The sequence below is a fragment of the Camelina sativa genome, chromosome 12, assembly GCF_030686135.1.
Source record: "Camelina sativa cultivar CO46 ecotype springtype chromosome 12, ASM3068613v1".
NCBI lineage: Eukaryota > Viridiplantae > Streptophyta > Magnoliopsida > Brassicales > Brassicaceae > Camelina > Camelina sativa.
Genome location: NC_141891.1, coordinates 8,138,783 through 8,160,181, shown reverse-complemented (window position 1 = coordinate 8,160,181; position 21,399 = coordinate 8,138,783). Strand labels below are relative to the sequence as shown.

Sequence of the window (21,399 nt, the reverse complement as noted above, 5' to 3'; positions counted from 1 at the left end):
TCCAGGACTCCAGGTCGATTTAATTGTGTAGTCTAATGTTGAGGTTAATGTTTCTTTTGGTCTTCAAGTTTCAACGTTGAGGATTGAGGTTAATGTATTCTAATCCACCAATTTTTTATTCTTTTTAAACATGAGACTTGTGAGTGTGATCATGTTATTTCATTAATTAGAATCATTACTTCAGTTTTCATTTCCTTTTAAATCTACCGAACTACTAAAGTTTAAGTAATTAACGAGAAACACAGCATCAAAACTATTTCACAAAATTCTAATAGACGTACATAAAATGTTTAAAGGATAGTACAATTCCGAGATATTTTCGAAACAAAATGATGAGAAAAAAAAAAAAAAAGACAAGTTTGGGAAACCAGACTCAACAGTACAACATAATTAAAACCCACTAATTCGTAATAGAAAACTAAAATCTTGATTTATTTAGTTTGACATTTTCTTGTCCATCTGATCCTCTAAGTCACCACCATAAGTTTGAACAGGATGGCTCACGTCAGGATTAGCCTGCGGCTGAACCGTAAGCTCACCAGAAGCCGGAGTGGATGAAAGCTTGACCATGTTGATGGAATGATCCGCCGACACCGTTTTGGGCTTCTCGGTCTCATCAACAACCACTGATGGGGTTTTGTAGTACTTGAATATGACGTAAAGAATCATTTGAACTGCTCCGAGAAACGCACCCAATATATTTGGAAGCTTCAATCACAAAAAAGTAACCACATCATCAGTAATAATCCCACTAACCATTTTTGTTTTTAGAGGGGAACAGTAATCCCATTAATCGCCGACAAACCAAAAAAAATTAGTATGTAATTGTACTCTCGGTTTCTTTAACGCCATCATATAATATATGATTGTAAACATAAAAGCAAAAGTAGCGTACGGCTCAAATCAATTATTAGCGGTCTTTAAATAGACGGAATTTGGGCAAAGAGACAAAAGGTGGTGGAGAAAAAACTCTTTTTCCCTTAAATATGAACCAACCATAATAATATATGATACTACGTTTGCGCTGTCCAGTTTCATATGCTTAGGAAAAGAAGATTCAAATATAAAATTAAAAAAAAAAAAAAAAAAAGGAAAAAAGAGAGACTCACTGCGACGTAGAAGTCTTTGATAGCAAGACCGTAGAAGAGCCACGTAATGGCGCTGAGTGTAAGAAACAATGATAGGGAAAAAGGCATAAACTCCACACTCTTTGTTCGTATCACCACTCTCTGCATCATCATTTTTGTTTCATAAGTTAAAACTATACTATAATATACGTAAACATAAAGAGATGCTATTACCAGAAAAGGTAAGACAAAGAAGCTACATATATATTATTTTGTACATTAAATTTAGAGTATATAATATTCTTCTCCATATGAATTAGTATATGACTCTTTTAGATCTATGTTTGTGTGTATATTATTATTATACATGTCACATAAGTTTGTACGTACCATGATGCTCAAAGGAGCTGCGAAAACACAAACGGAAAATCCGACGCAAATCCCTCCAAGGACTTTCTCACGGTTCGATCCTTTGGTTAGGAGCTCGCAAACAAGAATAATGGCAGCAAAACCCAAGAAATTCAAGAGCCCAAGAACCTTCAAAGTTGATATCTGCAAAGTCGTTGTTGATATATATATCATCATCAGCGAAACACCTAAACCTAATTCTTTTTTTTTTTTTTTGTAATATATATACAAGTGCATGTTTTTAATATACGAAAAGAAATGGTAAGAGGTTTAAAACGTACTCTAGCTTTCTTGTTAGCATAAGTGATGAAGAGGATGATGTAGATCGTTTCGATGAAGCACCCCACAGCGTTTATGGTGATGAGAAGGAAGCCTGCTCCATCTTTTTGCATAGCGTAGTAAATCCATAACATCGCGCTAAAGAGCGCTGACACGTAGGGAAGTGATTCAAAACCTTCAATCGATTTTTTCTTGCAGATTCTTACAAAAGTTGGCCTGAAAATAGTAATATCCAAAACATTTTTTTTATTATGAGAAAAGAAAAAGAAAGAAAGAAAGAAAGAGTGTTTGAGATAGATGATGCTTACACTGGTGCCAAGAAAACAATGAATGATATGATGTTGCCTGCAAAAATACATATTTCAAAGATAGTACAGTTAAATTTTATATGCACTTACTAATAATAGTTACAGGATATATAATAGTAGTATAACTTTGATGTTTGCTTATTAATGCTTGATAATACTTACCCATGATTCCAAATGTAACTGCCAATACGTTGTGAGTTAGAGCCATTGTAGTTATTTTGTGAATGAGCGAGCTCTTCAGTAGTATCGTTCTGAGTATCGAAGAAAACTAATAAGGAAACAAGAGAATGGGAAATATAGATAAAGATCTTCTACTCTTGATGTCTCTCTATTTGAGTTTTCTTCGATATGAATTAACTAGCGAGGCCAATGGCACACTATATATAGCGAGAGGGTAACATGCGCAAGGGTTCCAAGTTTATATGGTGGGGACGTCGTCGTTTAGTGGTATAAGAGAGAGAAGAACATCGCATATTGATGGTCTCAGATATTTCTATGGTTTTTTAAAATGGAAAATATTTGATAATTTTATGTGGTATGCACTCTTGGCGTGTATTGTATTTGTGTCAAACTTTTATGCCAAACCTTTGGTTTATATTATTATCGTAAGTCATTTAAGTGACCTTTCTTTTTCCTTTAAACCAAATTAATATAAATAAATGAGCTTTTAATATAGGCTTTAAACTTATTGGTAATTTGTTCCTTTAGCATGACCAATAAAATAAACCATTGATCGGCTGATAGCTTTCTAGCTTACCATTCAAACGTATAATATTTAAATCTTTCGTCACTGTATGCATGTTCCAGTATATATTCTACCAGGACTCAAACTATAGCTAAATTAGTCCCTACGTTATGTGAACTATTCCAAACTTTGCATGGTAAAAGAATACCACAAACACTCCATCATGGTTTCTTTAATTAGTTACAAGAGGACAAATTTTAACGTTTCTACTGTAATTAAAGATAACTAATTAAGACAAGAAATTATAGAATTAATAATTAAATTACAAATAAAAATGTATTTGATCATGTTCAAAATATGGACTGCAAAAGTTCGTAATTCCATTCCATCTCCATCCCGAATCGTTAAATTACATATTTCCATGGACCATGGAGGTGGAACCGATAAAATTACTAAACCATGCATGATTGCTCTCCTTTTTGTGTTCATCGTACCAGTAAAAAAATGAAACGTTTAGGTGTCCGCCACGTGTGACATATTTTATGTTGTCTCTGAGCACTCTTGAACTTCATGATTAGGCAGCCAAAATTAGGTCCGTAACTAATTTTATTTTATTAGATTTCATAGCAACAGATAATATCTTGTCCGTGTGATAATGTATATAAACGGTTCGAGAAGAAAGCAAAACAATATAAATGTTATAAAACAAAGAATAGTGCGTTTCATCTTAGACGCGACTGTCGCCGTGTGTAAACCGCATAGGGTAAGATTCACCATCATGCTTCTCTGATGTTCCACTTGACTACTTTTTCATGCTAATCTAATTATCTACACAATTATTATCTAATTATTAAAACAATTCATGCTTTTATCTGTTTATGATAATTTAGTTATAAAACAAAAATTAGTAACATCCAACTAGTTGAGCTGATGATATTAATGGAATTAATCATATGATATATACACTACTTAGGTTGTAATTCAGTTTTATGGATACTACCACAATATACGTCTAATTCCACTTATTGTTACCGTAATAAAATATACCGATTAACATAACCAAACTAATTGATTTTTCTGTACGTACGTAGAGCATTAATATAATTTTATAGAACAAAAATTATAAAACATTACTTAAAAATAAAATAAACTTGATAGAGAAGAAAATTTTAAAAATGAAAGGTGGCATGTTAAATTTTGAATTTGTAAGCTCAATCTATAGGATAACTGTAATTAACATGATCCATACTAATTTTTATTTTCTTTAAGGAATCAACAGTTCATTACTACTTTTCAGGAATTATGGAGATGCTTCATAATCGCCGTCAGATTTTTACGTTTGTTAATGTAAAGTATAAAGTGCGAAGTTGGTCAAAATGAGCTAGTCACGATTTACTTTCATTGTCCTTTACCATCATTTCTAGACAGACATATATTCTTAAGTAAATAGAAACTAATTCGAATATCATGTGGCGTGATATAGTATCTTGACGGTCCCGATTGTACCAAATGAACTGATCGAGGCCACATGGACCATGTCACTATTGCTAAATATGCCGAAGATTAACATGTTTCTTGTAAAAGTTCTCATTCTTAACTATTGCTATACTTGGTATTATGTAACATCAACACATCAAACGATAATTCAATCAAAGCTAAATCATCTCATTTATATAATACGTACTGATATTATAAAAGTTCTCAAGCATTTAGTTAGTAGTACTTATTAGCCAGATGTCACAAAATTGTTTAGCCAGCGTTTCAATATATTAATTATCGATGATTAAAGCATTGCTTACATTTTATGTTCATTGGCAAACAATAAAATCGGTGACAGATACGGTTCTTTGTGGCTTCAAAACCATATTCAATTCGTGAAAAGTAAAGTGTGGATGCTATCACAAGGGTTATATCATACTACCATCAATTATTTAATTATCTTTTATATAGAATTAAAGTACCTAAAGGCTTAAAGCAATACTATATATATATACACTACTATATAATCATCAAAAAAAAAAAAAAAAACTAAACTGATAATGCATTTGTGCGAAATTCATATTTCTTCTCGTTATGGTGTGAACATGATAGTATGCAATAGCAATGGCTGATAGTCAATCGATTGTGTTAGACACAAATACTTGGTCAAATTGCAAGTATTTGCATGACAGCATGAACATGAATATTGCAAGTATTTGCATGACAGCATGAACATGACTGGTTTCAAGCTAGTTCTTGTTTGTATGCTGATGATAACAATAATATTATTGCAAAAAAACTAACAAACTAGATATCTCGTCAAGATCACAAATGAATGACCAAAAAAATACACCATTCAAGTAATTTGATTAGTCAAAAATTTGAGAATTATTATATCTTTTAACTCTGTTTTGTTTGGTCCGTCTCTTTCATAGTTCCATTTACTCCACTCACTGCTTTTGTCCTATTATTCCAGTCATTCCGTATCGATAGTTTCGGTGTAACCTTTGAGAACAAAAAAGTATTAGTTGGAGACCCTCTACGGTATACATATTTTATTCAATCCCAACCAACATACAAAATTGTAAAAGCAAATAAAACGAGTTACATATATAGAAGTTTGACAGCATGACTTTTAACAAAAAAAAAAAAAAAAAAGGTTTGACAGCATGACTCCTCATGTTTTATTAATAACTTTTTTTTTCTTGACTACAAAACAGTCATTGCTAAATCTTGGATCTTACACAAATCTAACTTTTTATCTACTATACACCAAACTATTTTACCAACAATGTTATCTCTAACATATACAAATCTATAAACTTTTTTGTTTACTCTAAACCAAACTGTTCGGATGCTGTGTTGTCTGCAAAGACATCATTTTATATCAATAAAATTAGTTCCTAGGTAATATTGTTGTCAATAATTTATAGTTAATATACTTTAAATAAAAATTACAATTAAATTATGAGATAAAAAAAGAACTTCGTTTGTCGAAAAGTAATATTCAGCTTGTAAGCCTAGAGTATCAATTCACATAATCTATTTATAAAAAAAACTTGCAAAAAGGTAATATATAACCTATGAAAGTAGAAACAGAAAATGTATGGTTGGAATGTAAAAGCGTTTGAAAATGATTGACTTATGAAAACCCTTTGAATGTTGATTCTTATTTCCACCTTTCATTGTGGTCTCACTTACTTAATCAAAGACAAATTAAATGATTGGATTGTTGAATAAAAAAGTAAGTAAATAATTAGCAAATGAAGCTTTTACTTTATTGGAGTCTCTGTGGTTCTTCTTCAGTCAAAGGGAGTGGTTCCATCCAACCATGCAGATTCCTTATTAAACGGTTAAAATTCGTCCCCAACCATTCTTTCCTCGTCCTCACTTTCTTCACTCTTTTTCCGAATCCGAATTCAAATATTTTAACTGAGAGTCTGTAAGATGTCAGCAAAATCAATATTATTACGGTAAGAGAAGATCAGCATATGCTTCATCGTTCCATGCATACACAGAATCAAAATGTCCGAAATACAAGCTACTATGTAAGAGAATATTGAGTTTGTGGTTGCACAATATATATATATATATAAGTCTAATTGACTTCATCATAAAAAATGTTCGATATGTATTATGCTAATTAGGAAATTGGGTTATAACACCCACTTTCTCAAGACAAATCACATTGAAAGACATTTTTTGTCAGTACATAACCTATTAACCTTAACTCATCGTCCACTTAAAGTGCTTTACCCATTAATATTTCCCACCTTAGCTTTTTTTTTTTTTTTTTTTTTTTTTTTTTTTTTTTTTTGTTGTCTTCACATTTGAAATCCAATATATCGTTATTATGGAAAGTCGTCAAATCTACGATAAGCCTAATGAACATTCAACCGCAGGAGTAGGAAATATGTATCAAAGTAATTTGCAATGCGGATTGCCCATTTATAAAATGAAATCAACGTCCTAGTCAGTTTTGAGTAGAATGGATTGGGAACTAAACTAGTGATTCCTTGTGTTTCCTCTAGTCACTTGTCTCTTAACTTATATCCTGATTCATCACTTATCTCGTGGTATTGCCGAGGTTCCTCATAACAATTGGCTGACGATTGATGTCAAACTGATCGATGCTAAAAACGTTATAGAGATTGAAACTATGACCTATATAGGTCTTGGTGTTCCCATTAGACCCATAACATTTTGTTATATAGTATGTATTGCGTTTTTCCTTGCTTCATTATATTGTTTTCCTCTTCCAGATAGCTTTTCCGAACTTATTTACAGTAGATTAAAAAGCAGAATTGGAATCATACCAAACTGTGTTCCTTACTAGATATACTCTACTATTTGACATAAAAGATAAATGACCTGTATATTACACCTCCAATTTGGACAAATGGATTCATTAACGGGGAAATGTAGCTAGCTCAACTAATAATACCTCTGCATCTTACTGCTTGCTTATTTCATCAGGAAAATCATGAGTATTACACACATTACACATGTTAAATGATTAACTACTTATCCATAGCTCTCGTGCCACAACAAAGAGAAATACATAGTTCATCAAATATAATAAAAACTTAAGTCTGCTCTTTTGTAACTTAGCAGAATCAAAAGTCTACTCAACTTGAACTTGCAAAATATATAGGCAACAAGCTAAACTATGTCTTCTCTACACAGAGAGAGCCAATTGAATGCTAACAATGTAAGTATTGACACATGATATTGCAGTTAAATGTGGCTCAGTAGTCAGTACCCGATATCAGCTGGATCACCTATGTACTCGGCGACTTGTTCAAGTTTAACATCAAGCATCTCCTGGCTATCAGCATCGCAAACAACACCAGTTTCCTTATCCAAATCTTTCTCAACAAGACTCCCAAAACTACCCTTATATCTACCCGATAGAACCAACACCCGCCCTCCTCGCCTAGGCAATGCGGTCTCTAGCAGCTTCTGGTCGATCCCTTTAACAACCTCCTTCGTCTCATCCATAGTGATATCACAAGTTGTCTGCCCAACAACATCGTTCACCACTCCCTTTTTAAGATACAATCTTCCACCTTTCAAATCCTTGCTTACTATTCTCACCCTTATATGACTTGTAAGCCATGAGTCCTTCTCTCTAGTTTGACCTCCTCTATAGTTCTTCTTACAGGCTCTAACTTCAGCCCTACTCTCTCTCTCTGTTTCTCTACTGCGTTTACTCACCACCACTACTCTATATTTCTCCACATTGATACCTACTTTCACTTCCTCCTGGCTTCCAGAACCAAGTGTTTCTCTACCGGAGACAGTTCTCACCTCTTTTGTAATGCTGTTTCTGGATTTGTCTGATTTACCAATTTCTTTGGCTTTACCCTTGGGACAATCCAGAGTGAAACCAAATCCTTCATTACCAGACCACTTCTTGTACTCAACAATCTTAACATCCTCTTTAGCTTTAAGACCTATACCCTGACCTGGTTTCCAACCATAGCCAGCAAGTAAAGCTTCTCCAAAGCCATCCACAGGAAAGTTCTCGAAGTCCTCTAGTTCAGGAGCATCAGGGAGTGATGCCAAATCTTTCCTCATGCTTTTCAGTAACAACTGCTCCACAGGCTCTGTCTTCGAAGCGACATCGGGTTTCTGACGCAGATTTAGACCGTACGAAGTGTTGTTATTGGAGACAGAGGGAACCACCACCTCGACCTCGAATTGGAGACCAGAAGTGGAAGCCGACTGAAGCGGGAGATCGATGTTCTTGTAGGGTCTCCTCCGACGGTCCTCAATGGGAGGTATTACGTATTTCGGTTTGGTGTGGGTTAGGGTTTCTGATGGATCGAATTCAGTGACGAATTCTTTGTGATTTCCTTCATCGACGCCGTCCTTCTTGTCGGAATTCAACCTAATTCTGGATCCGGATCCGGATCCGGATTTGGATTTGGGTTTGGAAGGGATAGAGAAAGAGAGCTTCATGGTTGATGAGTCCGTACGTAACTGTGGGAGGAGATCTGTGTAAGAAGAATTTTATGAGAGACTCTTTTTGTGGCTAAGTCTTTTCATATGGCCAGTTAAATGGGCCTATGGGCCATCCCTCATTTAGCACGTGTCTTTCGTTTTTATTTATTTGGTTTCGTCTGTATTTAACTTGGCAAAATAAGGAAAACAGCTCAGTAGTCAGTAGATCTTCTTCCGACGACGAACGGGGGATTTCGTCTTTTAGGATAAGATAGTCTTCAGACAAGATATAATTTTCAAGACACGACTGAGGTTGTGAATGGTTGTCCAGTACGCTCCGGACCATATTAAAGTCAGACCAGTCTACAGTTAGTACGTCATTCACCATTCCATACTAGAATGCACTTCTCCATACTATACAACTCTATACTAGTCTGCACTTTAAAAAAAAACTGCATGTTGGTGCGGGATTCAGCACCCCCGACATACCGAGCTAAACCAGAAACATTAATTGAACATTTAACCGGGAATCCGGTTAGGGGATCAATTAGGTCATCAAGAGTCAATTCGGGTGAGACGAAGTCTTGGAGAAGAAGAAACCGACCTCCATTTCGATGCGGCGCAGCCGACTCAAACAATAAGGCAGTTTTCCATATCTCACTTCGTCTGATAAGGAAAGTTAATATATTGTGTGATCTCGAGACATGTATAAATAAGGGGAGACTTCTCCATTGTAATCCATCCAGAATCTAATACAATAATTGAGTTCTCTTTCCGTTCTTTGCAATAAACCCTAGTTCTTTTGAGTTCTTCTTCTTTACTTCTAATTTCAAGGTTTAGATCTATTTTCTAGAGAGATAGCTCTATTGAATTTGTTTCCCGCTTTAAACAAATTTATTGTGGAAACCTAGTTTCTACAATTGGCGCCGTCTGTGGGGACGCAAATCGTCTCTAGAAAGTTACTCTCTAGGAAACTCTCCTTAAAAAGCCTTGCAATAATGTCTTCCGTCGTGAACGAAGTCCCCGAAACAAACCGCACGCCCGATCTCACAGGCATCACGCCTTCTCAAGATAACATCGCGACACTAGGTGGCGCATCGACTAGGCCTGTCACTGCCGTGTACTCCCGTCATCGCGTGAACACAACGGTAAACCTGGCCGGAACCTCCACCGAACTCCCAGTCGGGGTCAGATCCGAAGGGGAAACCAGCCAGGGTGCAGGACAAACTCCCGAAGAGCTGGTCAACCTCGACACGGAGCCTTCTAATGAACAAACCCATAACAAGGCGGATGCTCGCACAACGGAGCAGCAAATCGGCGCACAGAACGGGAACCTCCCTGTTCATACCACACCAGCGGTCCAGAATCCGCAGGTCGTTTCCATGGAGGACTTCAGAATCTTGTTCGGCACCATGACGAAAGAGATCTACCAGATGATCGCGGACACCAACCGCAGAGTTGACGTCGTTGTAACCCAAACAACCCCATCACAAATATCTGCCGGACAATCGCCAGCACTCACCTTGGGCGGCCTCACTCGTCGTCTCGACTTTTCTGACGGACAATTCGAGCAGAGGAATCTTCCCCCTCAAACAACGTCGAGCATTCGACCGACAAATCGGAATTTACGGATACACGAGAGCTCGACCGCCCCGGTCACCCGCCTTGCGAACTCTGGACCTTGCTTCGAACTCGAAGAAATCAGGTCGCAGATTAGCGGCATGAACGCGGTCCTCCATCGAGCTATCAGCACGGCCCTCGAGATCGATAGGATTGTCGAAGTAACTCGGCAATCACCCTTCCCTCAACGGATAGCGCGGGCCGCCATACCGAACGTAAAACTGAAGCTTCCAATCTACCAAGGAGACAAAGATCCGGTCCAGTTCATGACATCCTTCATGGCGACCATGTCAAAAGCGCGATTCACCGACGAACAGAGGGACGCCGGTTGCTGTCAGCAATTCGTGGATAGCCTTTCCGGCGCTGCCTTGGTATGGTTCACAAGGCTCGAGCCGAACTCGATCGACAACTTCGACGACTTATCTAAGGCCTTCCTCAAGAACTATCGAATCCTCATCGAACCAGGCGTAACAAGTTCAGATCTATGGGAGATGGCCTAGGAACGGGGAGAACCCATCGCCAGTTTCTTGAACAGATTCAAGGAGAAGCTGACAAAGGCCAACGTACCGGAGGATGCAGCAATGGCAGCCTTCAGAAAGGGCTTAATCCCTGGATCACCATTACGAAAGGACCTTAACATCCGGGAACCCAAGGATCTCGACGATGCGTTACATCGAGCCTCTAGATTCGCGCTCGACGAGGAGGAAGAAGCCCGAATAGCCGCAAAAACTAATGACGAACAGCCGTCGCATTCTGCTAAGGCTAAAAACCGGGTCGAACACCACGAACCCCGCAAGCACCACGAACCTCAGGATCAAAAAAAGGGCGTCATCCACGCAGTCTCCAAGGTGGACGATCAGGACAAGCAGCCATCTGACCCGAAGGAACTCTACTGCGATTTTCACATGTACCCCGGTCACTCCACACAAGAGTGCGTCCACCTGAAGAACTACCTGTACGCAAAGTATCTTTCTGGCAAAGTCGAAGCTACTTATCAGCCAAAAAGCGCCCGTGGAGGCAGAGGTCGCCGAGGCGGATGGCGATCTAACCGAGGCCGTGGCGCAGGCGGCGGACGGGGTTACGATGGACCACCCAACGCAGCCCAACAGCTGGTCAACCAAGCACCCGTGAATCACCAGGAGGAGGCGCCCCAAGCAGACGAACTACCTGGCCCTCCCAAACGACAGAGGGGACAAAACCCGGAGCGGGCCAATTCTCCTCCTCGTGGACGAATAACCATGATACTTGGTCCACCTGAGTACTGCGCAGACTCTGTTCGCGCACTAAAAAAGAGGGCACGACAAGTTTGCGCCCTTCAAACTGCTCCGAGCGAGCCTTCACTCTGCAAGGACCCGATATCATTCACTTCGGATGACGCCAAAGGGATCCAACACCCCCATTCAGACCCTTTGGTTATCGAAGTCTCGATGGGCGACTTCGACGTCGAACGAGTCCTGATCGATACTGGGAGCACCGTCAATGTACTCTGCTGGCAGACGCTGGAGAAAATGGGCGTCACACCAGACCAACTAAAACCCGAAACTCGAACACTAACGGGCTATGATGGGGTCGCTAAGATGTCGATGGGAGACGTAAAACTACAAGTACGAGCTGGCGGAGTGACCCGGAAGACTAAGTTCGCAGTCGTTGATGCACCACCAATCTACAACGCTATTTTGGGGGTACCATGGATATATGCGATGCAAGCCGTACCGTCGACCTATCACCTCTGCCTCAAATTCCCAACTCCTACAGGAATTTGCACACTTTACGGTGACCAGAGGGTGGCCAGAGTCTGCTCTGTTATCGAAAAAAAGCAGAGGAAGACGGAGACCGCATAGCAATTACAGAGCGGGGACCATCTCTCCGGTCCCCGAAAGCCGGAGCGGGATCGCCTCAAGTTTCCGGAGTGCAAGATCCTACAGGCGAGTATTGACCCCTCTGACCAATCGCGAACTGTCGGCATCGGGGCCGAACTCGATGAGAGCATAAAGGCTAAGCTGATCGCTTTCCTGCAATCTCGGGCTTCCACATTCGCCTGGTCAACAAAGGACATGGTCGGGATAAGCCCCGAAGTCATGTGCCACAAGCTAAATATCGACCCCACGTTCAAGCCGATCAGACAGAAGCGCAGGCGCCTAGGCCCGGATCGAGCCAAGGCGATCCAGGACGAAGTAGAACGACTACTCAAGGCGGATCAAATCATGGAAGTCCAATACCCAGATTGGCTGGCTAATCCGGTTGTGGTCAAAAAGAAAAACGGCAAGTGGAGAGTTTGTGTGGACTTCACTGATCTCAACAAAGCTTGCCCTAAGGACAGCTTTCCTCTTCCGCACATAGACCGTCTCGTCGAAGCCACGGCCGGACATGTTAAATGATTAACTACTTATCCATAGCTCTCGTGCCACAACAAAGAGAAATACATAGTTCATCAAATATAATAAAAACTTAAGTCTGCTCTTTTGTAACTTAGCAGAATCAAAAGTCTACTCAACTTGAACTTGCAAAATATATAGGCAACAAGCTAAACTATGTCTTCTCTACACAGAGAGAGCCAATTGAATGCTAACAATGTAAGTATTGACACATGATATTGCAGTTAAATGTGGCTCAGTAGTCAGTACCCGATATCAGCTGGATCACCTATGTACTCGGCGACTTGTTCAAGTTTAACATCAAGCATCTCCTGGCTATCAGCATCGCAAACAACACCAGTTTCCTTATCCAAATCTTTCTCAACAAGACTCCCAAAACTACCCTTATATCTACCCGATAGAACCAACACCCGCCCTCCTCGCCTAGGCAATGCGGTCTCTAGCAGCTTCTGGTCGATCCCTTTAACAACCTCCTTCGTCTCATCCATAGTGATATCACAAGTTGTCTGCCCAACAACATCGTTCACCACTCCCTTTTTAAGATACAATCTTCCACCTTTCAAATCCTTGCTTACTATTCTCACCCTTATATGACTTGTAAGCCATGAGTCCTTCTCTCTAGTTTGACCTCCTCTATAGTTCTTCTTACAGGCTCTAACTTCAGCCCTACTCTCTCTCTCTGTTTCTCTACTGCGTTTACTCACCACCACTACTCTATATTTCTCCACATTGATACCTACTTTCACTTCCTCCTGGCTTCCAGAACCAAGTGTTTCTCTACCGGAGACAGTTCTCACCTCTTTTGTAATGCTGTTTCTGGATTTGTCTGATTTACCAATTTCTTTGGCTTTACCCTTGGGACAATCCAGAGTGAAACCAAATCCTTCATTACCAGACCACTTCTTGTACTCAACAATCTTAACATCCTCTTTAGCTTTAAGACCTATACCCTGACCTGGTTTCCAACCATAGCCAGCAAGTAAAGCTTCTCCAAAGCCATCCACAGGAAAGTTCTCGAAGTCCTCTAGTTCAGGAGCATCAGGGAGTGATGCCAAATCTTTCCTCATGCTTTTCAGTAACAACTGCTCCACAGGCTCTGTCTTCGAAGCGACATCGGGTTTCTGACGCAGATTTAGACCGTACGAAGTGTTGTTATTGGAGACAGAGGGAACCACCACCTCGACCTCGAATTGGAGACCAGAAGTGGAAGCCGACTGAAGCGGGAGATCGATGTTCTTGTAGGGTCTCCTCCGACGGTCCTCAATGGGAGGTATTACGTATTTCGGTTTGGTGTGGGTTAGGGTTTCTGATGGATCGAATTCAGTGACGAATTCTTTGTGATTTCCTTCATCGACGCCGTCCTTCTTGTCGGAATTCAACCTAATTCTGGATCCGGATCCGGATCCGGATTTGGATTTGGGTTTGGAAGGGATAGAGAAAGAGAGCTTCATGGTTGATGAGTCCGTACGTAACTGTGGGAGGAGATCTGTGTAAGAAGAATTTTATGAGAGACTCTTTTTGTGGCTAAGTCTTTTCATATGGCCAGTTAAATGGGCCTATGGGCCATCCCTCATTTAGCACGTGTCTTTCGTTTTTATTTATTTGGTTTCGTCTGTATTTAACTTGGCAAAATAAGGAAAACAGCTCAGTAGTCAGTAGATCTTCTTCCGACGACGAACGGGGGATTTCGTCTTTTAGGATAAGATAGTCTTCAGACAAGATATAATTTTCAAGACACGACTGAGGTTGTGAATGGTTGTCCAGTACGCTCCGGACCATATTAAAGTCAGACCAGTCTACAGTTAGTACGTCATTCACCATTCCATACTAGAATGCACTTCTCCATACTATACAACTCTATACTAGTCTGCACTTTAAAAAAAAACTGCATGTTGGTGCGGGATTCAGCACCCCCGACATACCGAGCTAAACCAGAAACATTAATTGAACATTTAACCGGGAATCCGGTTAGGGGATCAATTAGGTCATCAAGAGTCAATTCGGGTGAGACGAAGTCTTGGAGAAGAAGAAACCGACCTCCATTTCGATGCGGCGCAGCCGACTCAAACAATAAGGCAGTTTTCCATATCTCACTTCGTCTGATAAGGAAAGTTAATATATTGTGTGATCTCGAGACATGTATAAATAAGGGGAGACTTCTCCATTGTAATCCATCCAGAATCTAATACAATAATTGAGTTCTCTTTCCGTTCTTTGCAATAAACCCTAGTTCTTTTGAGTTCTTCTTCTTTACTTCTAATTTCAAGGTTTAGATCTATTTTCTAGAGAGATAGCTCTATTGAATTTGTTTCCCGCTTTAAACAAATTTATTGTGGAAACCTAGTTTCTACAATTGGCGCCGTCTGTGGGGACGCAAATCGTCTCTAGAAAGTTACTCTCTAGGAAACTCTCCTTAAAAAGCCTTGCAATAATGTCTTCCGTCGTGAACGAAGTCCCCGAAACAAACCGCACGCCCGATCTCACAGGCATCACGCCTTCTCAAGATAACATCGCGACACTAGGTGGCGCATCGACTAGGCCTGTCACTGCCGTGTACTCCCGTCATCGCGTGAACACAACGGTAAACCTGGCCGGAACCTCCACCGAACTCCCAGTCGGGGTCAGATCCGAAGGGGAAACCAGCCAGGGTGCAGGACAAACTCCCGAAGAGCTGGTCAACCTCGACACGGAGCCTTCTAATGAACAAACCCATAACAAGGCGGATGCTCGCACAACGGAGCAGCAAATCGGCGCACAGAACGGGAACCTCCCTGTTCATACCACACCAGCGGTCCAGAATCCGCAGGTCGTTTCCATGGAGGACTTCAGAATCTTGTTCGGCACCATGACGAAAGAGATCTACCAGATGATCGCGGACACCAACCGCAGAGTTGACGTCGTTGTAACCCAAACAACCCCATCACAAATATCTGCCGGACAATCGCCAGCACTCACCTTGGGCGGCCTCACTCGTCGTCTCGACTTTTCTGACGGACAATTCGAGCAGAGGAATCTTCCCCCTCAAACAACGTCGAGCATTCGACCGACAAATCGGAATTTACGGATACACGAGAGCTCGACCGCCCCGGTCACCCGCCTTGCGAACTCTGGACCTTGCTTCGAACTCGAAGAAATCAGGTCGCAGATTAGCGGCATGAACGCGGTCCTCCATCGAGCTATCAGCACGGCCCTCGAGATCGATAGGATTGTCGAAGTAACTCGGCAATCACCCTTCCCTCAACGGATAGCGCGGGCCGCCATACCGAACGTAAAACTGAAGCTTCCAATCTACCAAGGAGACAAAGATCCGGTCCAGTTCATGACATCCTTCATGGCGACCATGTCAAAAGCGCGATTCACCGACGAACAGAGGGACGCCGGTTGCTGTCAGCAATTCGTGGATAGCCTTTCCGGCGCTGCCTTGGTATGGTTCACAAGGCTCGAGCCGAACTCGATCGACAACTTCGACGACTTATCTAAGGCCTTCCTCAAGAACTATCGAATCCTCATCGAACCAGGCGTAACAAGTTCAGATCTATGGGAGATGGCCTAGGAACGGGGAGAACCCATCGCCAGTTTCTTGAACAGATTCAAGGAGAAGCTGACAAAGGCCAACGTACCGGAGGATGCAGCAATGGCAGCCTTCAGAAAGGGCTTAATCCCTGGATCACCATTACGAAAGGACCTTAACATCCGGGAACCCAAGTATCTCGACGATGCGTTACATCGAGCCTCTAGATTCGCGCTCGACGAGGAAGAAGAAGCCCGAATAGCCGCAAAAACTAATGACGAACAGCCGTCGCATTCTGCTAAGGCTAAAAACCGGGTCGAACACCACGAACCCCGCAAGCACCACGAACCTCAGGATCAAAAAAAGGGCGTCATCCACGCAGTCTCCAAGGTGGACGATCAGGACAAGCAGCCATCTGACCCGAAGGAACTCTACTGCGATTTTCACATGTACCCCGGTCACTCCACACAAGAGTGCGTCCACCTGAAGAACTACCTGTACGCAAAGTATCTTTCTGGCAAAGTCGAAGCTACTTATCAGCCAAAAAGCGCCCGTGGAGGCAGAGGTCGCCGAGGCGGATGGCGATCTAACCGAGGCCGTGGCGCAGGCGGCGGACGGGGTTACGATGGACCACCCAACGCAGCCCAACAGCTGGTCAACCAAGCACCCGTGAATCACCAGGAGGAGGCGCCCCAAGCAGACGAACTACCTGGCCCTCCCAAACGACAGAGGGGACAAAACCCGGAGCGGGCCAATTCTCCTCCTCGTGGACGAATAACCATGATACTTGGTCCACCTGAGTACTGCGCAGACTCTGTTCGCGCACTAAAAAAGAGGGCACGACAAGTTTGCGCCCTTCAAACTGCTCCGAGCGAGCCTTCACTCTGCAAGGACCCGATATCATTCACTTCGGATGACGCCAAAGGGATCCAACACCCCCATTCAGACCCTTTGGTTATCGAAGTCTCGATGGGCGACTTCGACGTCGAACGAGTCCTGATCGATACTGGGAGCACCGTCAATGTACTCTGCTGGCAGACGCTGGAGAAAATGGGCGTCACACCAGACCAACTAAAACCCGAAACTCGAACACTAACGGGCTATGATGGGGTCGCTAAGATGTCGATGGGAGACGTAAAACTACAAGTACGAGCTGGCGGAGTGACCCGGAAGACTAAGTTCGCAGTCGTTGATGCACCACCAATCTACAACGCTATTTTGGGGGTACCATGGATATATGCGATGCAAGCCGTACCGTCGACCTATCACCTCTGCCTCAAATTCCCAACTCCTACAGGAATTTGCACACTTTACGGTGACCAGAGGGTGGCCAGAGTCTGCTCTGTTATCGAAAAAAAGCAGAGGAAGACGGAGACCGCATAGCAATTACAGAGCGGGGACCATCTCTCCGGTCCCCGAAAGCCGGAGCGGGATCGCCTCAAGTTTCCGGAGTGCAAGATCCTACAGGCGAGTATTGACCCCTCTGACCAATCGCGAACTGTCGGCATCGGGGCCGAACTCGATGAGAGCATAAAGGCTAAGCTGATCGCTTTCCTGCAATCTCGGGCTTCCACATTCGCCTGGTCAACAAAGGACATGGTCGGGATAAGCCCCGAAGTCATGTGCCACAAGCTAAATATCGACCCCACGTTCAAGCCGATCAGACAGAAGCGCAGGCGCCTAGGCCCGGATCGAGCCAAGGCGGTCCAGGACGAAGTAGAACGACTACTCAAGGCGGATCAAATCATGGAAGTCCAATACCCAGATTGGCTGGCTAACCCGGTTGTGGTCAAAAAGAAAAACGGCAAGTGGAGAGTTTGTGTGGACTTCACTGATCTCAACAAAGCTTGCCCTAAGGACAGCTTTCCTCTTCCGCACATAGACCGTCTCGTCGAAGCCACGGCCGGAAACCAGTTGCTTTCGTTTATGGATGCTTTCTCAGGCTACAACCAGATCGCCATGAGTTCAGCCGACCGCGAAAAAATGGCATTCATCACAGATAGAGGGACCTACTGCTACAAAGTGATGCCGTTCGGACTAAAAAACGCTGGAGCAACCTACCAGCGCTTGGTAAACATGATGTTCGCTGATCTGCTTGGCAAAACCATGGAGGTCTATATAGATGACATGCTGGTCAAATCCCTGATCGCGGAACAGCACGTCCAACATCTGGCAGAATGTTTCAACATCTTGGATCAATTCCAGATGAAACTAAACCCGACGAAGTGTACATTCGGAGTAACTTCCGGAGAATTCTTGGGGTACATCGTCACTGAACGGGGAATAGAGGCAAATCCTAAGCAGATCGAAGCTATACTAGGACTCCCGTCACCGACCAACAAGCGAGAAGTGCAGCGCCTGACTGGCCGGATCGCTGCTCTAAACCGCTTCATCGCCCGCTCAACGGACAAGTGCCTCCCCTTTTACCAACTTCTTCGTGGGAACAAAGATTTCCATTGGGATGAGGAATGCGAGAACGCCTTTCGTCAGTTGAAGGAATATCTGACCTGTCACCCTGTTTTGGTTAAACCAGAAGACGGGGAAACACTATATCTCTATGTTTCGGTTTCCAGTTCGGCGGTTAGCGGGGTACTAGTCCGAGACGACCGCGGAGACCAGAAGCCCATTTTCTACACAAGCAAAGCACTAAACGATGCGGAATCACGATACCCCACGCTGGAGAAACTGGCCCTTGCAGTGATCGTCGCAGCACGGAAACTGCGACCAGATTTTCAATCGCACTCAATCGTCGTATTTATCGATCAACCACTCCGAACCGTCCTTCATAGCCCCCTCCAATCCGGACGCATGGCGAAATGGGCGGTCGAACTCAGCGAATACGACATCGAATATCGTTCTCGCCCAAGTCTGAAGTCACAAGTTCTAGCTGACTTCATCACCGAACTGTCACCCGAGCTTGACGACCCCACCTCCGCGGTGGAGCAATGGACAATGTTCGTCGCAGGACTCCGACTAGCCCAGGGACTTGGAGTCAAACACTTGCAGGTCTTCTACGACTCCCAATTCGTAGTCAGTCAGTTCAGCGGAGAGTTCGACGCCAAAAACAAGCGAATGGGAGCATATCGACAGGTTGTCCGCACGTTATCCGGCGAATTCACGTCCTTCTCTCTGATGAAGGTCCCACGGAACGAGAACGCATCAGCCGACGCTCTCGCAGCTCTGGCAAACCGTTCCGACCTCGAGTTACGGTGTACAATTCCCATTGAATGCATAGAGGCTCCCAGCATTGATCCGGACAGCCAGATTGCCCTCATCAACGACGATCCAATCCCGATGGAAGTCGACGAGCCAATAGAAGATATGGCGGATGTCGTCGAGCCTCCCGAAGATTGGCAGACTGAGATCAAACTTTACATCTCCGATGGCACCGTCCCAGCAGACCGATGGGCAGCTCGACGTCTGAAGGCTCGAAGTGCCTCGGGAGTGTTCCTCACCTGTGTTACTCGGGACGAGGCCGAACGTATCATGATGGAAGTTCATGAAGGAGAGGGTGGCAACCATTCTGGCGGACGCGCACTTGCTCTCAAAATCAAAAAGGACGGACACTATTGGCCTACCATGATGGCTGACTGCGAAACTTTCGCGGGTAAATGCGAGGCTTGTCAGCGTCATGGACCCATGCGGCACGTCCCGCCCGAACTGTTGAACACCGTCACTGCCCCGTATCCATTTATGCGCTGGGCCATGGATGCCATAGGACCTTTGCCGGCATCCAAATCCAAGAAGTAAGTCCTGGTGCTGACCGATTACTTCACCAAGTGGGTGGAGGCAGAGTCCTTCACAAGGATTCAATCCTTGGACGTGACCAATTTCATATGGAAGAACATCATATGTCGCCACAGACTCCCATACGAGATTGTCACCGACAACGGTACCCAATTCACTTCGATGATCACCAGACGCTTCCTGACGAAATGGAAAATCTGTCTTAGCACTTCGACTCCTCGATACCCGCAAGGCAATAGTCAAGCTGAAGCTACGAATAAGTCGATCGTCGATGGGCTCAAAAAAAGACTCGGTCAAAGGAAAGGAGCATGGGCAGATCACCTGGATGGCGTGCTATGGTCATACCGCACAACCCCGCGACGGAGTACGGGACAGTCCCCTTTCTCCCTCGCGTATGGTCTCGAAGCACTTGCCCCGGCTGAAGCAGGAGTCCCGACACTTCGTCGCACTATGATGGTCGATAATCCCAAACTTAACGATGAGATGCTGATCGATCACAACGATCTTGCCGAAGAATTGCGCGACAAAGCTCTAGTTCGGATGCAACACTACCAGGACGCAGCGGCTCGATACTACAATAAAACTGTTCGTCAACGGCGTTTCAACGAAGGTGATCTGGTTCTGCGAGAAGTCTTCGAGAACACCAAGGAAGTAAACGCCGGCAAACTCGACGCTCTATGGGAAGGTCCATACCTCGTATCTAGAGCAGTTCGTCCGGGCGTTTACGAACTCGTAACCATGGCCGGGGAACGCATCAAAAACTCGTGGAACGCGGCCCACTTGAAACGCTACTACAGCTAAGTCGTTGTTACGACCCTATCTAGGAGTTTTCGGGAATCCAAACTCCATTGATCTTTCGCTTGTAATACGAACTACGGTTGGCTTATCCCCACTTCGGGGTACGTAGGCAATTCCTTATCTTTCAAAGACTAAGCGAATGCAGCTAATATATTAATAAAGTTTTTTCCGGTTTAAAAACTTCCTCTTATTCAACTCGGCGACAAGCCGGTGTGCAAAACAAAATATCCAAAGTGCACTTGCATTTAAATCTCCTTTACACGGTTTTGATAAATCCTAACAAGTAAAAAAAAAATAAGTCAAATCCCCATTACATGCTTTGGACGTTTTGACTAATAATAAAAAGAAAAAAAGAGAAAAGAGACGCAAAGGGAGAACGTTCCTTCGACGACTCGGGGTCCTAGATGAGAAAAGAAAAAAGACCGCCCGAACTCAGAGTTTGGAACGGTCGAACTCCCACACTCAGCGTCTAGGTTGATCCTGCAGACGAAGTGGAGGCCGCGGACCCGATAGGTCGTCTGCCGATGGTTCCTCCACCGCTACCTTGTCCAGTTCGGCGCGCCAGAACTGACGCCTTTCCCTCAGGGCTTCCAGTTTTTCCCTTGGAACTTCGATACCTCTCGACGCCAAGTCTTCTAAGAAAGCGCACGGGCCTTCAACCAAGTGCCTCTCGCGG

At 43.4% G+C, this 21,399-nt stretch overlaps 2 protein-coding genes, 1 long non-coding RNA gene and 2 pseudogenes across 5 annotated transcripts; 2 read left to right on the top strand and 3 right to left on the bottom strand.

Moving 5' to 3' along the window:
• Positions 1–229: 229 nt before the first annotated feature.
• On the bottom strand, positions 230–2,476 carry LOC104730941 (bidirectional sugar transporter SWEET14). The gene is made up of 6 exons (XM_010450188.3): positions 2,225–2,476; positions 2,063–2,099; positions 1,757–1,970; positions 1,458–1,619; positions 1,110–1,229; positions 230–708 (listed from the first exon to the last, which is right to left on the bottom strand). Exons 1-6 carry the CDS (start codon positions 2,268–2,270, stop codon positions 436–438), a joined length of 852 nt encoding a protein of 283 aa, XP_010448490.1. The 5' UTR covers positions 2,271–2,476; the 3' UTR covers positions 230–435.
• A 959-nt stretch (positions 2,477–3,435) lies between these two features.
• On the top strand, positions 3,436–4,215 carry LOC147930280 (uncharacterized). Its single transcript, XR_015573902.1, has 2 exons — positions 3,436–3,510; positions 4,045–4,215. It is a non-coding gene; the product is annotated as an uncharacterized LOC147930280 (long non-coding RNA).
• Positions 4,216–7,169: 2,954 nt separating this feature from the next.
• Positions 7,170–8,739, bottom strand: LOC147930279 (protein MOS2 pseudogene; annotated as a pseudogene). The gene has a single exon (XR_015575205.1). The product of XR_015575205.1 is annotated as a protein MOS2 pseudogene (transcript).
• Positions 8,740–10,873: 2,134 nt separating this feature from the next.
• On the top strand, positions 10,874–12,133 carry LOC147930278 (uncharacterized). The gene has a single exon (XM_087476793.1). It carries the CDS (start codon positions 10,874–10,876, stop codon positions 12,131–12,133), a length of 1,260 nt encoding a protein of 419 aa, XP_087332919.1.
• A 527-nt stretch (positions 12,134–12,660) lies between these two features.
• Positions 12,661–14,167, bottom strand: LOC104730940 (protein MOS2 pseudogene; annotated as a pseudogene). The gene has a single exon (XR_015575272.1). The product of XR_015575272.1 is annotated as a protein MOS2 pseudogene (transcript).
• Positions 14,168–21,399: the final 7,232 nt, after the last annotated feature.

Excerpts from the sequence above, each read along its gene's own strand:
- LOC104730941 (XM_010450188.3), bottom strand. The coding sequence starts at position 2,270 with ATGGCTCTAACTCACAACGTATTGGCAGTTACATTTGGAATCATGG. Across the intron at positions 1,620-1,756 it reads ATGCTAACAAGAAAGCTAGA|ATATCAACTTTGAAGGTTCT; the intron begins GTACGTTTTAAA and ends ACGACTTTGCAG. Across the intron at positions 709-1,109 it reads TCAAAGACTTCTACGTCGCA|CTTCCAAATATATTGGGTGC; the intron begins GTGAGTCTCTCT and ends TTGTGATTGAAG.
- LOC147930278 (XM_087476793.1), top strand. The coding sequence starts at position 10,874 with ATGGCAGCCTTCAGAAAGGGCTTAATCCCTGGATCACCATTACGAAAG.